Consider the following 14365-nt stretch of genomic DNA (forward strand, 5'->3'; position numbering starts at 1 on the left):
TCACAGAAAAGGATGAGACGAAGGGAAAGAAATAAAAATAATAATAACAATAAACACCCCCCCCAAAAAAAAACCAAACAAACAAACAAACAAAAAAAAACCCCAACAACCACACAGACAGACTGAAAAATAAAATGGAAAGCTCGCATTGCTTCAGAGAGCGTGCGCATCCCGGTACTTGCCTGTAGTTTCAATACGGCATTTTCCCTGTTTGAAATGAGTTCTCGAAGTCTATTTTTCTGATTATTTTTATTATTATTACCTGCATGTTTAATTGGTTAACAATAGCCTGCCCTGCTAACCTGTAGTTCTCCAGCTACAGCCTTCTCCCTTCCCGTCGATTCCCCAAGCCGATTCCTCACCGTACCTCACCAGGCACATTTTCTCCATACTACCTGCCTAACCGAAATTACCTGGGGAGGTCGGCCGTAAACGTCAGGCGACTTAATTTGCTTAAATAAGGGATAAGTGCTCACTCAAAGATGTTGGGAAAATAAAATTCACGGTTTCATGAACACTTATTGCCCCCCACCCCCCCCTTTTTCCCCGTGTGTGTTTGTGTGAGCTTCTAAACAATCTTGCTGTTGCTGTTTCCAGCTCGTCCCAGGCTGGTGAGCTGACGGAGCGGTGGGTGAAAGGTTTGAGGGGAGCGAGGTGGCTTCCAGTCCGGCCGCCCCGTCCCCACCTGCGGCCCGGTCCTGCCGGGGCGGCCCTGTGGACCTCAGGTGCGGGCCGGGGGGCGTGGAGCGGCCTAGTGCGCTTCGGCCCCACCGACAGCAGCTCAGTGGGGCAGAGCCTCACGCTGTGCCCTGGGGCCGGGGGGTTAGTGCAGAGAGGCAGGAAGAACACGGGACACTAGCCTCCGGGTACAGCAGGGCGGCCCGACGGCACAACGCCTCGTCCAGGGAAGGGAAGGGCAGAGCATCGGTGCGGGCAGTTCACTGCCAGTTGCTGAAGGGTCCCTCTAGACTAATCATTAAAAAAAAAATATGCAGGCGCACGTATATGTGTTTGTTTATGTTTACACTGAGAAGAAAAGAGCGGTGCCAGCGACTCGTTCCTCCCCCACTTCCCCTCCGTATCCGGAGCTGGTGGTGGGTAGAAGCTGGTGGTGGCCAGAGCTGAAGGAAGAGGACAGAGGAAGACATTGGGAAAATTAATTACATGGTGACCGTGTTCCAAGAGATTTATCTAAACTGCGAAAGGAGGGAGGAAAAGAGGGAGGGGGGAGTCAGCTAGCCCCCCCGGAAGGAGTCACCCAGGCCTCTTCCACACACAGCAGACCAGGAGGAATAAAAAAGGAAAGAAAGATGAGGGGATTTCTTTTCTCTTTTCATGTGAAAACTCGCGCCATGACTAGATCTTGACTGCTCGTGGCAACTTAAAAACTCTAAAGCTTCAGCTGTCAGGAGCAGTGCGATCCTGGATCGACTGATCGGAGCAGTTGCTGCTCTTCTTCCCTACCATCCAGGGCGGCACTCGCAATTCCGCGCTCTTCCTCCGTTCCGCGCTGACCCGTGCCCTCCAGCCGGGCCCTGCGCACCCGCGCGCTGGACGGTACGCGCGTCTAAGATCCGCGTGCGTGCATACAGCTCGTGCCTGCATGAACGGATGAGCACATTTATAATGTGTATTCCTTTCTGTTCCCGCGTGGATATAGAAAGCGCGAAGGGGGGGGGGGAAGGAGGAAAGGTTGAGGGAGGAAGGAGAGAGAAAAGAGGGGAGGGGGAAGACTGTAATCAAGAGTGTGCGAAAGTGTATTTATGGCTCCGCGGTTCCGGAGAGGCGCTGAAGAACAGTATCATCGTTTGGCTCCGGCAGCGTGCTCGCAGCCGGAGAGGCTGGCTTGCATTACAAAGCCTGCCTTCGCTGCTTCCTTGCCTGCCTGCCGGCCGCGGGAGGAGACGGGGCCGGAGCGGGAGGGGGCGGGCCCTCCGAGCTATGCAGATGAGCAGCGGTGACGGACAGCTCCGTTTTCCAATGTCCCTCAGAAACTCGAGTGCTCCTTCCCTCAACTCTTCACTTCAGACTCTATACTTCCCCCAAAATACAGGCTCGCAGGCGCTGGGGGAGCTGGCTGGCTGGCGGGGAGAACTTCATATGCAGCAGCCACTTTTCTGATTTCGGGGGCTCGCTTCTCGCTCTCTCTTCCTCCCCCCTCCTCTCTTCCCTTTTCCCTTTCTGTTTCTTTCCCTTTCCATCTCTTTATCTTTTTATTAACCCTCTCCTCTTCCGTCTCCCGCAGATGCCCTTGCCCTCCCGATTAGATTTCTAACTGCTCTATTTAATTTCCTTTTTTAGGGGCTGTTCTTTTTAATTTTTCCCCTCCTTTTCTCCTGTTTGTTTTTATTCTGACTGGGTGCGCATGGGGGGGAGCATATAACAATTCTGATTCTCTACATAACTGCACAGAGCCAACCGGAGAGAGGGAGAGAGAGAGAGAGGGAGGGTGGGCGGGCGGGCGGGAGAGAGAGAGAGAGGGAGGGAGGGAGAGGGAGAGCACGAAAGCAGCGCCAGGAGCAGCGGCAGCAGCAGGGCCGGTCACCCTCGCCCCCTCCCTGCTCCTGTGCACGCCAGTGCAAGCTATGTCCTATCCTCAGGGCTACCTCTACCAGCCCCCCGGCTCGCTGGCTCTGTACTCCTGTCCGGCGTATGGGGCGTCGGCGCTGGCGGCCCCCAGAAGCGAGGAGCTGGCCAGGTCTTCGTCGGGATCGGCGTTCAGCCCTTACCCGGGATCGGCAGCTTTCACCGCCCAGGCTGCGGCCACAGGCTTCACCAGCCCTCTCCAGTACTCCACAGACCCCGCCACGGGATTCCCCTCCTACATGGTAACTACCGAAGAGAAACCCTCTCCTTCTTCATTAGCATCCGCATTCTCATCCTCATCATCTTCAGCCTCTCTTCTCACACACTTACCATCAGTCCCCGACATCACGCCGCACAGCCGGGCGTCCCGCACCTCCGCCGCCTCCGTGTTGCTGTCGCCAGCCGCGCACTGCACCACATCGCGCTGCGCGCTTCTCCGCAGCCCGGCTGGGGCCGCCGGGGACGCGCCCAGCCCGGCCGAGCTGAACCAAGCCGAGCCGGGCGGAGAGGCAGGCCGGGGCACCCCTTCTCTCTGCGCCCCAGCCGAGTGTGGTGCCGGCAGGCCTGGGACCCGAGCTGGTCCCGCTGTTCGCGAAGCCGGGCGGGTGCCCTGAGTAAAGAAATATGGATCGCCTCAGTCAGTTAGGTTGGGTACTTTCATTCCCTCCTCCCCACTTTCTCTCTCTCTTTTTTTTTTCTCCTTATTTTTCGCTGTGGTAGTATAGGGGAGGGTTTCTCTTTCTTTTTCTCCCTCCCTCCCCCCTTCTGTCCCTTTCTGTCTCTTTCCCCTCTCTTTTTAAGTCGGTGTTTAGAGGCGCTGTGGGCTTTATCCCCGTGTGGTTTTATTTACTTTCAGTGTGTTTTGTGCTAATGGTTTAACTGGATTTTAGGAATGAAAAGGAGCATCTGTTTGCGATCTGTGAGCTTCGCTTAAGCCCAAGATGGTTGTGGTGTCCGCAGTTTCGGATTTCACTTTCTTCGTATTATTAGTTAAAATGAGCATTTGCTATTGCGTGTGTGTATTCTGTGCATAAACTATATAAATAAAACCATAAACTATATAAATAAGCTTCATGTCTAGGTGGTTATATAGTTTTATAAACACACACGCCCAGAGTCAGACACGTATCTAGTCGTATACACAAAGACCTGTACCCGGAATTTGTGTTTGAAGCCGCTGCCGAGATCCTGAGAGGGGATGGCAGCAGGGTAGTTCGCTCTCCCTGCAAAGTGACAGGGAAGCTACTTGCTTTCTGTCTGTAAAACGCGGTGCAGAAATTGTCATGTGGTCTTTATTCGGGGTTGTATGAACGATCTGAGGATCTCGCTGACTTGGTTTTCCTGTTGAGAATCAGTAGGCGAGTGCCTGGAAGTTGCAGCGAGGTTGTGAACTGTGCGGTGTATATCGGCTGATGTTGCGTCTGTGACTGGCCGATCTGGGGGATTCAGAGAAAAAGTTAGCAAGTTCGTTAGCGATATCTTTAACATTTCTTGCATTATGCAGACTTAAATAAGTTCAATTTAAACGTTAAAGGCCGAATTAAAATGCTAATTACATCGCATTTGAACAATTCGAAACGGTGCATATCTTCTGATTTGCAAATTGGATTTGCAATGCATTAGTGCAGTGAATTGCTAAGTGGAGGCTTTGTTGTATTTTCTATAGCAAAAGAAGGAAACATCTTTTGAACCTTTGAGAGAAATGTAGATATCAAGACACTACCTGTAGGGCCTTTAAAATGTCTACGCGGTTCAGAAATTATATTGGGAAATATTCAATTAAAGGTTGTTGAAATTAGTTAGAAAGATTAAAACATCGCCGATTTTAAGCGCGTGTGCCTGTGTCTGTGTGTTGGGCGGAGGAGGGGGAGAGATCTCAACTTAATGGCCTTTGGGTGCCGCTTCTCCCCCTCATAGAATATGGATACAAGACACCATCCAGGGGAAATACAAACATAACCGCCGATCTCGCCTTGACAACTTACTAATGGCTATCAGCAATAACAAATTGCCAACCCCACCGTTTTGTTCTGTCCAGGGCTCCCCTTACGACGCCCATACGACGGGGATGACCGGAGCCATCAGCTACCACCCGTACGGCAGCCCTGCCTACCCCTACCAGCTCAACGACCCTGCGTACAGGAAAAATGCCACCCGCGACGCCACGGCCACGCTGAAGGCCTGGCTTCAGGAGCACCGCAAGAACCCCTACCCCACCAAGGGCGAGAAGATCATGCTGGCCATCATCACGAAGATGACCCTCACCCAGGTCTCCACCTGGTTCGCCAACGCCCGTCGGAGGCTCAAGAAGGAGAACAAGATGACCTGGGCCCCGCGGAACAAGAGCGAGGACGAGGATGACGACGAAGGCGAAGGGGCGAGGAGTAAAGAGGAGAGTCCCGACAAGATGCCCGAGAGCAACGAAACCTCCGCGGAGGACGAAGGTGGGAGCGGGTGACTGCTGCCGTGGCGGGGTGGCCCCATTCTATCCCTTAGAGTTCCCCCGGGAAGCGGAGCAGCAGGAAAGGGGGGTACGTGAGGGCGGCATTTAACAAAAGCGACCCCAAAACGTGACCCATCCCGTCTCCTCCAGCTGCTCCCTCCTGCCGCTTGTACCCGTGTAGTGCCGGTGGCCGGAGCGGGTGGGGTGCGGCGGGTGACGGAGCCGTGGAGGGGGCAGAAGGGGCAGTGTGGAGGGTACCGCGGCGGTGCTAGCAGCGGGGATGGGTGCTCCTGCAAAGGGGATTGTAGGGAGCAGGCCGGGACGGCTAGCGCCTCTGCCTGCCGCGGTGGTGGCGGCGGTGCTCGCCTCTAGCCCTCTCTGTTTTTTTTTTTTGCCGCACCCCCCTCACTGACTCTTGTCTTTCTGGGCCTGGCGGACCCTTACAGGGATCAGCTTGCAAGTCGACTCGTTGACGGACCACTCCTGCTCCGCCGAGTCGGACGGCGAGAAGCTGCCTTGCCGAGCGGGCGACCCCCTCTGCGAGTCGGGCTCGGAGTGCAAGGACAAGTACGAGGATATCGAAGAAGAGGAGGAGGACGAGGAGGAAGAAGAGGACATCGAGGAGGACGACGGCGGTGGCGGAGGGGAGCGCGACCCGCCGGCCAAGACCGCCACCTCGTCGCCGCTGGCCGCCGTGGAGGCCCCTCTGCTCGGCCACCCGCACGCCGACGCCGCCCGCAGCGCCAGCAAGGCGGCGCTGGGCGGCCGTGCCTCTCCCGGGCCTCCGACGCCAGCCAGCAAGCCCAAGCTCTGGTCGCTGGCTGAAATCGCCACGTCGGACCTCAAGAGCCAGACCCTGGGCCAAGGGTGCCAGCCGGCGCCTCTCTCTTCGTCCACCTCTGCCTCCGCCCCGCACAGCGCTGCCTACTCGTCCTCCTCCCTCCTGGGAAGGCATATTTATTACACCTCACCTTTTTATAGCAATTATACAAACTATGGGAACTTTAACGCTCTCCAGAGCCAGGGAATCCTGAGATACAACTCCGCAGCAGTGGCTTCAAACGAGGGACTAAGTCAGACTGTCCTAAACGCCAGCTCTGTTCACAAACAGAGCAGTGACTCTTTGAAAACGATCACTAACCAGCTAGAACAACATTACAGGCCCTCTAGTTATGACTCTAAGAAAGGTAGGTGACTTGATTTTGCCACTTTCTTCCCCTTTCTACCTGACCCCCCTTCCCTGACCCGTACAAGTCCTTTCCACGCTGTAAATACCGAAGCCTCCTCTGGAGAAATCAGCGAGTGCTCTGTCACCGTTGCCACCTCCGAGGGAAGATAGGCAATAGTATGACCCAAGGATTAAAAACGGTGTCGCAGTCGTATCGCACCTGTCTCTAAGAACCGCGAGAGGAAATTTAAAAGACTGCTTTTAAACCAGTCTCACAGGATGCAGACGAAGCTTTCAAAAGTCGTATTTTTTAAAAGGAAAAGCACACACAAAGATATCCATAGAGCACTGGTGTCATTGCCCCTATTATATTTCCCCCCCAACAAACTGGTTTTGCTATCTTTGTTTCCAGTATTCTCACGGGTTTCTTCAGCTTTGGGTTCAGATAATTGCTGACCTTGGACATGAAATTATGTGCCCCCTCCCCCCCCTCCCCCGAAAAGTTTTGCTTTAATATAATACTCATTCTAACAAAATACTCAAGATACAGGTAATTATAAAATCCTGGCCAGCTTTTTAAACTACCTAGCTAAGAGTGAAAGCTGGGACCTACACACACTGTATAATCTAGTTAGCTGGCTGTGTCCTGTGACTAACTGAAGGTTATATTTTGACAGATCCCACTGAAGTCTGCACAGTAGGAGTACAACCATACCTATAGAAGTGCAATCACACAGCAATGCAAGTAAGTGAGAACATTTTCTATTACACTGATCATTTGGCACCAGGTCTCAGACATGCTGCACAGCTCTAGACTTGCTTAACGTTAATTTCTTACTTCATTACTGAAGAGCCTGATTATGAAGTAAGATACTCTTTTCTTCTGGTTTTGTAAACCTCTCATTATGACTTTTCTTTCTCGGGTTTGTCTTAATTTGAAAGCCAAGTTAAACAGTTCCCTCACCTTGCCTGCTCTTCGTTTGTGTAAGGCAAAGCTGTAAGGGCTATTTAAATGTTATGGAAAGAAAGCTTTAGGGGAAAAAAAAAAAAGAATCTTTGAAGGCATTATTGTTTAAAAACGAAGTGCTTGTGCTCACGTGGCTGTGCTAAAATTGTACATTCGGAGTGAGGCTTCCCGCAGTGACCGTGTATTTAAAACGAAAAGGGAGGCAATTATTAGAGACCGACATGCATCTTAAGCAGGGCATGCTGTCTGTGGATTGCCTCTTGTCTGGCTAGCAATGGCACTCTTCATACCTTCACTCTTTAGGGCTAAATAAACAACAAAACCCCTCGTCTCATCGATTTCTTTTTTACTAATTCTTTTGTTAGAAGAAATTAGATGTGTAAAAATTTTCCCACCCCCCACCCCTTTTTTTTTTTTATCTTTTACCCCGTTTAATGGTGTTAGAGTGTGATTTAAGGATTTTTGGATGATCTGGTTTTTTCCTTGGTCCACAGGTAGGTGTCACAATTGCTTTGAAAAAAGTCAGCAAGCCATCATCTCTCCCCGAGCTAATATATATAACAAATCTCTAAATCCGGATCACATGTGGTGCCACTGTATAAAAGAAGACCACAGAGCACTATTAGATCTTCAGAATCTAATTATTAAACCAGAATTTTGTTGGACATACGTGAGTTTGCTGGTATAGTATAGCTTCCCCGATGTATGTGTGACTTTTGAAAACAGATCTGATTTTCTCAGGATATCTTGAATTGATCACTTCATTGCCACGGTATCTATTCGATAGGTGTGATAGGATTTATTGTAAAATTTATTTGTAAAATATGTATACAGTAGAGATAATAAAGACGTGATTGGAGAACTTGAGTCCTTACAAAGTGGAAACAAATTTGATATTTATTTTTGTAACGATATAAAGCTTCTAGTAATTTATGCAAGTTGTATTGCAATGGAATCTGAACTTTTTGTAAATAAATTTTGCCTGGTTTTTATTTGAAACGTTGATGGTTATACAATCTTTGGTTGTTTAAAGAGAATTCTTTACTAATTTATATCTCTAATTGTAAATAAAAACAGACTAGTCTGCAACAATATGGTGGTTTTTGTTCATTTCCCTCCAAATAGTAATCTATTATTTAGAAAATGATGAAAGTTGTAATTTCACTAGTAGAGCTTAGACCATAAAATGAGTAATTTAAATATGTTGCAAAGATATGCCTTGCATTAATTAATTCCTTCTGGGTTGTTCCGTTATACTTAAGCTTTAAATACACACATGTATGCAAATACGTATTTGTATATATACATGCATATGCGGAGGGAGAGTGATGTGAATACATGCATGTTTCTTATAAACTATGTTGGGTGTGAAGTAGCTCTTTATTTGAGTTAACATTCTTTAACTCCACCATTTCTATGGAGAAGAAAAAAAAAAAAGGAATTATAATCAGCTGTGGCTTATTTCTAATTTCTTTGTTTCTGCTTCCAGCTAAAATATGCAAAAGGGGGCCAGGAGAAGGAAGATAGAAAAGTCAAATTCGTGGTTTTTATTATTTTCCCCCCTTTTTGCCTTATATCTGTAAACTGTATCTTTACAGTCATATGAAATCCACTTTGAGTGGGCTCATAAAATCAGCTAAATAATCAGTTTAATTTTCAGTAAAATAATGGGAATCCTCATACAATATAATTTCAGAAAAGAAACGAACAATCATTTATTTTCCCCAAAAGATAAATTGAGTGAATATAACTTACGGTTATAAAACAAGAATAATAGCTTCTTAGATTGCCCTTTAATCAATCATACACTTATTTTTCAAGAGGCTCATCTATTTTATTCCATGATTAATAATGTTCCAGCTTGAGAGCATTATTAGATCCCAGCAGGGGAGATCCTGAATGCTTTTAGCTGCTTTGGAATGGTCAGTTGGGGTTCATTATGGTCTGATATTGAACAATTTATAAAATCTTGTCTAAACATCTGCCAGCTCAGATAGGCTGATGTGTCTGAAGATGGGAAATTGCTGGACCAGTTGATATTGACAAACGGATCTCTCTCCAGTGGCTTTTTGTTCAGTGAAAATTAGTGGCCTCTTGCTCAGGTCTTGTTAGAAAGGGCATTTGAAAGTGATCTTAGATACTTCAGGCATCAGCCTTGGGAATGTTCACTGGATAAGGAGCTGCGCTAGTCTGGAGTCAGGAAATATGTTGTGATTGTATTAAATAGGGGAAAAGGAAGCTGTTTTTCTTAAATACATACACACAATTCCCATGATCCATCTTCCCCTGCACAACCCCCACCGATGTCCTTCGTATTTTACCCCTATACAGACTTCTAACTGGCTGAAAAAGTGCATGTGTTTTTCAGCTGATAGTGCAGAAATTAATATTTTAATTCTGGAAAACTCTGGAATCCATCTAGCTAAATAGAAAACACTGAAGATCTTTGCAGCTGGAGGCCTACTCTTCTGATGTTGTATGTAGAATGTTGTTTCTCTGCTCCTGTAACATCCTGTTTTTCATTGAGGTAAAATGCATTTATATCTGAGTGCAGTGTGTAGTACAATTAGAGAAACAGCTAAGAAATAATTCAGCTTTTCCCCTCCAATTTAGCATATGATGTAGATGCAAATATTTACTGTAAACTTCCTTGGCCACCTTCACTGTGCACTTGAGGAAGATTTTACGGAGGCACTTCTTATGTCGAGAGAGATGCCTGGACTTTATTTTCCCCCCTCTTGTTCCTACCCCATCCACCCTCACCACCCACATTTTATGTTTCAGGTCTCTGTTGGACACAACGTGCACATTTCCATTGGTAAAAACCAAAAGCTGTGGCAGAGATTAAAAAAGGCTAACGACATTCCTTTGATGTTTATACGCCCAAAGACTTATAAAAGATTTCCATAATTTACCCACCCTTGCTAGTATTTAGACCTGGATTTCTTTCTGGAAAGAAAAGTAGAATGACTTGGAAAACTCGCTTTTAACTATTCACTATGTATGTAAAACCCAGTGGACTTCTCTCATCCTCTGAGAAATTCACAAACGGTTCATAGATGCAGATGGGCGCCACCCAAACGATTTGGCAAATAAACTTACTTTTTTAAAACATAAATTAATGGGCAAGAACTGCATATTCAACGTCATTTGAGATTTAATAATCAAAATTGAAAGCAGGAGGGAAGTGTAGCCTTGCAAGATTGTTGTCACAAGCAATGCGACTGTTTCAGTATAGCGAGAAAGGGATTAACGATAAAATACATCAGTTGGTGTACGGTTTATTTCATAACGATGGTAATCAGCCCACTGGGATTAAAACCCCACACCCCTTTCTATATTTACTCTCTCCCCACCCACTCCTCTCGTTTCTGTACTCGTTTCTGAGCGGGAAAGACAAACCCTCCCCTTTTCGGGGCCAGAGGTTTCATTAGAGCTGATTTATTGAAATTCAGGCTTTAATCTCAGGTGGGATCCCGGAGGAATTGGCGGTGTCGTCAAATAGGAAGAGGGTTGCTTTCCACTTTGCACTTCCTGGGCTGCTTTTTTCCTCGCTCCCTGCAAATGTCAACATTTGTTCTCAATAAAAGAGTTATTGTTTCAGGAAAGCTGCTCACCAACTGCCTTGGAGAGCTGAAAAAATCGTCGCCCACCTTTGTTTAGCTGGAGACTGGGGGAAGGGATGAGGACGGAGGTAAGATGCAGCGCAGGCCGGCAGCAGACAGACAGACAGACGTGGGAATTGCTGCTGTACACCAGCTCCCGGCTGGAGGGGAACGGGCCCAGCTAAGAGGAAAGTTAATATTAAGCTGAGTTTCCTTCCCCTCTTCACTTGAATCTTAGCTCCTGTAAGAGAGAAGGAGGATGCGGCGAGGGAGAAATAGCAACAAAACCATTACCACCGAATTGCAAGGTGCAGCGTCTGATTTAACTCTACCTGGCGCACCCAGCCCCCTAATGGGCCATCAATTAGCTCCCGATGGGAAGATGGGAGCCGCTTTGCAAGGAGTGGGACGGGCAGCCTGGAGCGGACCGGCTCGGCTCGACCCGGCTTCTCTGGGCCCAGCCTCACAGGGTAAAAAAGAAAAACCCAACCCCTCTCACCACTGAAAGTTTCTGCCTCCGTCACGTGTTACATCTCACTTAAAGGCGGTTCAGACTCACCGCGCCGCTGAAGAACCATGGCAGGGATGTAACCAATACTGGGAGTACCTCATTGCTTATTAACTTTTGGGGAAAGAAAAAAAGAAAAGGGGGGGGGGGGGGGAAGAAAAGAGGAAAAAAAAAAAAAGAGGCGAAATTTACATATAGGTCGATTCTTTGCCTTCTGCATTCAGACATTTCTCATGTGCTTGGGTAAACTTCTCATGATCCAGGTAGTCTAAAAGAGCCGTTCTATTGTAGGTACTGAGTAATAATGGTAAAAAAAAAAAAAAAAAAAATTGCTATTAACAGTAATACTGCCCATTAAGTAATGTGATGTTCATCCCTTTGTTTTTAATCCAGTAACTAATAACTCGGGTATGCTTCCGGCTTCTAAAGAAATAAAAGAGAGGGAAAAAAAAAAAAAGTTAAGAAACAAAGAGATCCTCGGTGAATATTCAAAGCAACCATGCACCTAATCCCTGGCTATTACACGGCGGCTCTGAAGCAGAGTCTTTATTGAAAGTAGAGAGGGAAGGAGCGACCGGCAGAATACATGCCCGCAGCTCGGGGTTACGGGCAGCGACAGGCGCTGGGGGAGCGTTTTACCTGTGAGTGCCCTGGCAGAGGTGACAGCTGGGCTCCCTCAATGTGGACCCGTATCCCCCCCCCCCCCCCCCTTAACCGTGAGTCACGGGGGAATGACACTATTTCACATCCAATCCGGGCCGAGCTGGCTGCATTTTCCCTGAGCATAAGTAGGGGATGGAGGAACGCGGCCGCTTTGCCTCTGGGGGGTGGGGTGGGCACCATTAACTTTTCTCTTCTCTGGATCTGGGGACTGAAAGGAAAAGAAGCGGAGGAAGGGCCTGTCACCGCCGCCCTATCCTCCTTGGAAAGGCAGAAGCGCAGGCCGGCAGCGAAAGTCACTTCTGCTCCACCCGAACTTGTATCATCCGTGAAGGGGGTTTTCAAAATACTCCCGATTATTTCGGAGGGAAAAAGCCCAACTCAGTAGTGCTAGTATGCTCCTCGTGCGGCGGCTGTGTGTGGATACTGTCGCTGCTCGGGCTCTTACAAATCGCAAAGGAAAAAAAAAAAAAAAAAAAAAGAAGTATGTGCATTTGTATGGGGAGATAAATTGACAATTTATTGTGTATAACTTCTGATCAATTATTAATCGTTAGTGTCAACAACAGGGTTATAATTACCTTCAGTTATTTAAAGGAATATTTATTTTTTCTTCTCTCTGATCTGGTAATTAGTTAATGCTCTGGAGTAATGAATGCAAAGCTGATTTGATAATGATTGAGACAGTTTTTTTCCCTCTCTTTTGGCAGCCCCCTCGAGGGGAAGGGAAGAAGGGAGATGTCTCCCCTCGTTTGCGAGTGTCCATGTAAAGTCAAATAGAGGCGCATTTCACTTTTCAGAACATAAATAACGATTCTGTGAGGAAAAAGGGAGAAATGACAAACAAATAGAGCGCAGCTGGGATGAATAAGGCCGATCAAAGTTAGCGGGAGCCAACGCTTCTAGCAGCCGCAGCAGGTCTGAGTCCCATAAAGGTGCCAGCAACTCTTACCTCTCTCCCCGAGATCAAGGGAGAAGGCGAGTGGGACATTTTAACCCCCTGACATCTTACCGCTAGCGGAGGAGGGGGGAAGAGACAAAGGGAAGGAACAAGATGAGTATTTGTTTGGGGGAGTCCTCAATGCCTTGACCATAGCCCCAGGGAAGGGAAAGGGAAGGAAGAGAAGGGAGTGCTTTACCTGGAGCCCACGGAACCCCCGCCCAGACAGTGCAGGATGTGCGGGGAGCTGCTCGGTGCGGTGCGGGAGAGCCGCAGCCTCGTGCATTTAAACGATCCCGAGCGCGGCTCAGCCCTGGGGATGGGGAAGTAAGAAATGGTTATTACATTTTATTTTTTTCCTTCCTTGCGGGAGCTCGGTAGAGCTTCCTCGTGGAGAAGAGCAGCGAAAGGACAGCCCTCAGGGAGCGGGGCTGCCGCCTTGTTCCCGGGTCTTGGGGCGTGAATAACCTCCTCCTCCCCAGGCCCGGGACCTGGCCTCTAAGGGTGAGGGAACCACTGGCGAGCCCCTTCCTGCTCCACCACCACCCCGCGCATCGTATAGGCCAGTGGTGTTAAGCCGAGGTAGAAACTGCACCGCTCCCCCCCCTCCGTGCTTCCTTCCAGCCCTCCTATTAATTTAGCGCCAGGCGAGGTCTCGCAGCCAAAAGCACATTTTTAGCGCGATGGGGCTTTTTTTTTTTTTTTTATGGCAGATCTGCGTGAGATGGAATACACGTAGATAGTATTACACATAATAGTAGTATGTTTTATATATAAAAATATTTCTCCCATGCAACAAAACTGCAGTGGGAATTGCAGTGCAAAATGCAAGTTTTAAAATTAATTCATCCTGACAGGTTTGACATAGCCCGGCTCCCTTTTTCCTGCAACTCCGTACGCAAATGAATGCCGCTTCTAGAGTGTATGTTTTAATTTGTCACATCAAGGCAATAAAAGGCAGCAATATATACTTAAGCCAGTTAAGGTTGTAATAACAGGTTTAAAGGAGCAATTAAATGGTAGTGAGTCGCATGTCTGACTTTCTATAGGCATTACCACATCAATGGTACCTTTTAGACTGACTATAACTTAGCATGATTGTCTCAATTAGTTTAGCTACATGATAGTTATTGTGAACTCTTTGTGAGTAATCAATGTTACGCAAGCTTATGGGAAGGAGCCTTTAACAGGGGTGAGCAGCAGCTAAGTAACACGGACCTCCTATTTGCAAAAAAAGCTCACCTTTTTTTTCTTTTTTTTCTTTTTCTTCCTTCTGTTTCTCTCCATTTCCTTCTCCCAACCCGAAAGAAAGAAACGGTAATTTATAGTCTTACAGATCTGTTTCCGAGATCGGTGTAGCTGAACGCAGATTTACAGGCAAATAACGCCTTTCTGCAGCGGCTGGTGAAAGGACCGGCCGTCTCAGGGCAGCAGGGATGGCGAGGCGTCCCTGCTGCCCCTCTACTTGGTTGTAGTGTGGTCTGCCGT

The 14365-nt window shown here is 48.0% G+C and overlaps 1 protein-coding gene and 1 long non-coding RNA gene across 3 annotated transcripts; one reads left to right on the forward strand and one right to left on the reverse strand.

The window, feature by feature from the left end:
- The first annotated feature begins 2328 nt into the window (after nt 1-2328).
- Nucleotides 2329-8258, forward strand: IRX2 (iroquois homeobox 2). Its single transcript, XM_061351468.1, has 5 exons — nt 2329-2828; nt 4625-5030; nt 5476-6216; nt 6875-6942; nt 7659-8258. Exons 1-4 carry the CDS (start codon nt 2586-2588, stop codon nt 6916-6918), a joined length of 1434 nt encoding a protein of 477 aa, XP_061207452.1. The 5' UTR covers nt 2329-2585; the 3' UTR covers nt 6919-6942; nt 7659-8258.
- Nucleotides 8259-10589: 2331 nt separating this feature from the next.
- LOC133211248 (uncharacterized) lies at nt 10590-13412 on the reverse strand. 2 transcript variants are annotated; one of them, XR_009725161.1, is made up of 4 exons: nt 13077-13412; nt 12890-12951; nt 11269-11335; nt 10590-10722 (listed from the first exon to the last, which is right to left on the reverse strand). It is a non-coding gene; the product is annotated as an uncharacterized LOC133211248 (long non-coding RNA). The 2 variants fall into 2 exon arrangements; XR_009725162.1 differs by lacking the exons at nt 12890-12951; nt 13077-13412 and having other exon boundaries at nt 11269-11410.
- Nucleotides 13413-14365: the final 953 nt, after the last annotated feature.

Source organism: Neopsephotus bourkii, unplaced genomic scaffold (assembly GCF_033783945.1).
Source record: "Neopsephotus bourkii isolate Nb327-2 ecotype Australia unplaced genomic scaffold, CSIRO-AGI_Nbou_v1 NB_591, whole genome shotgun sequence".
Taxonomy (NCBI): Eukaryota; Metazoa; Chordata; class Aves; order Psittaciformes; family Psittacidae; genus Neopsephotus; species Neopsephotus bourkii.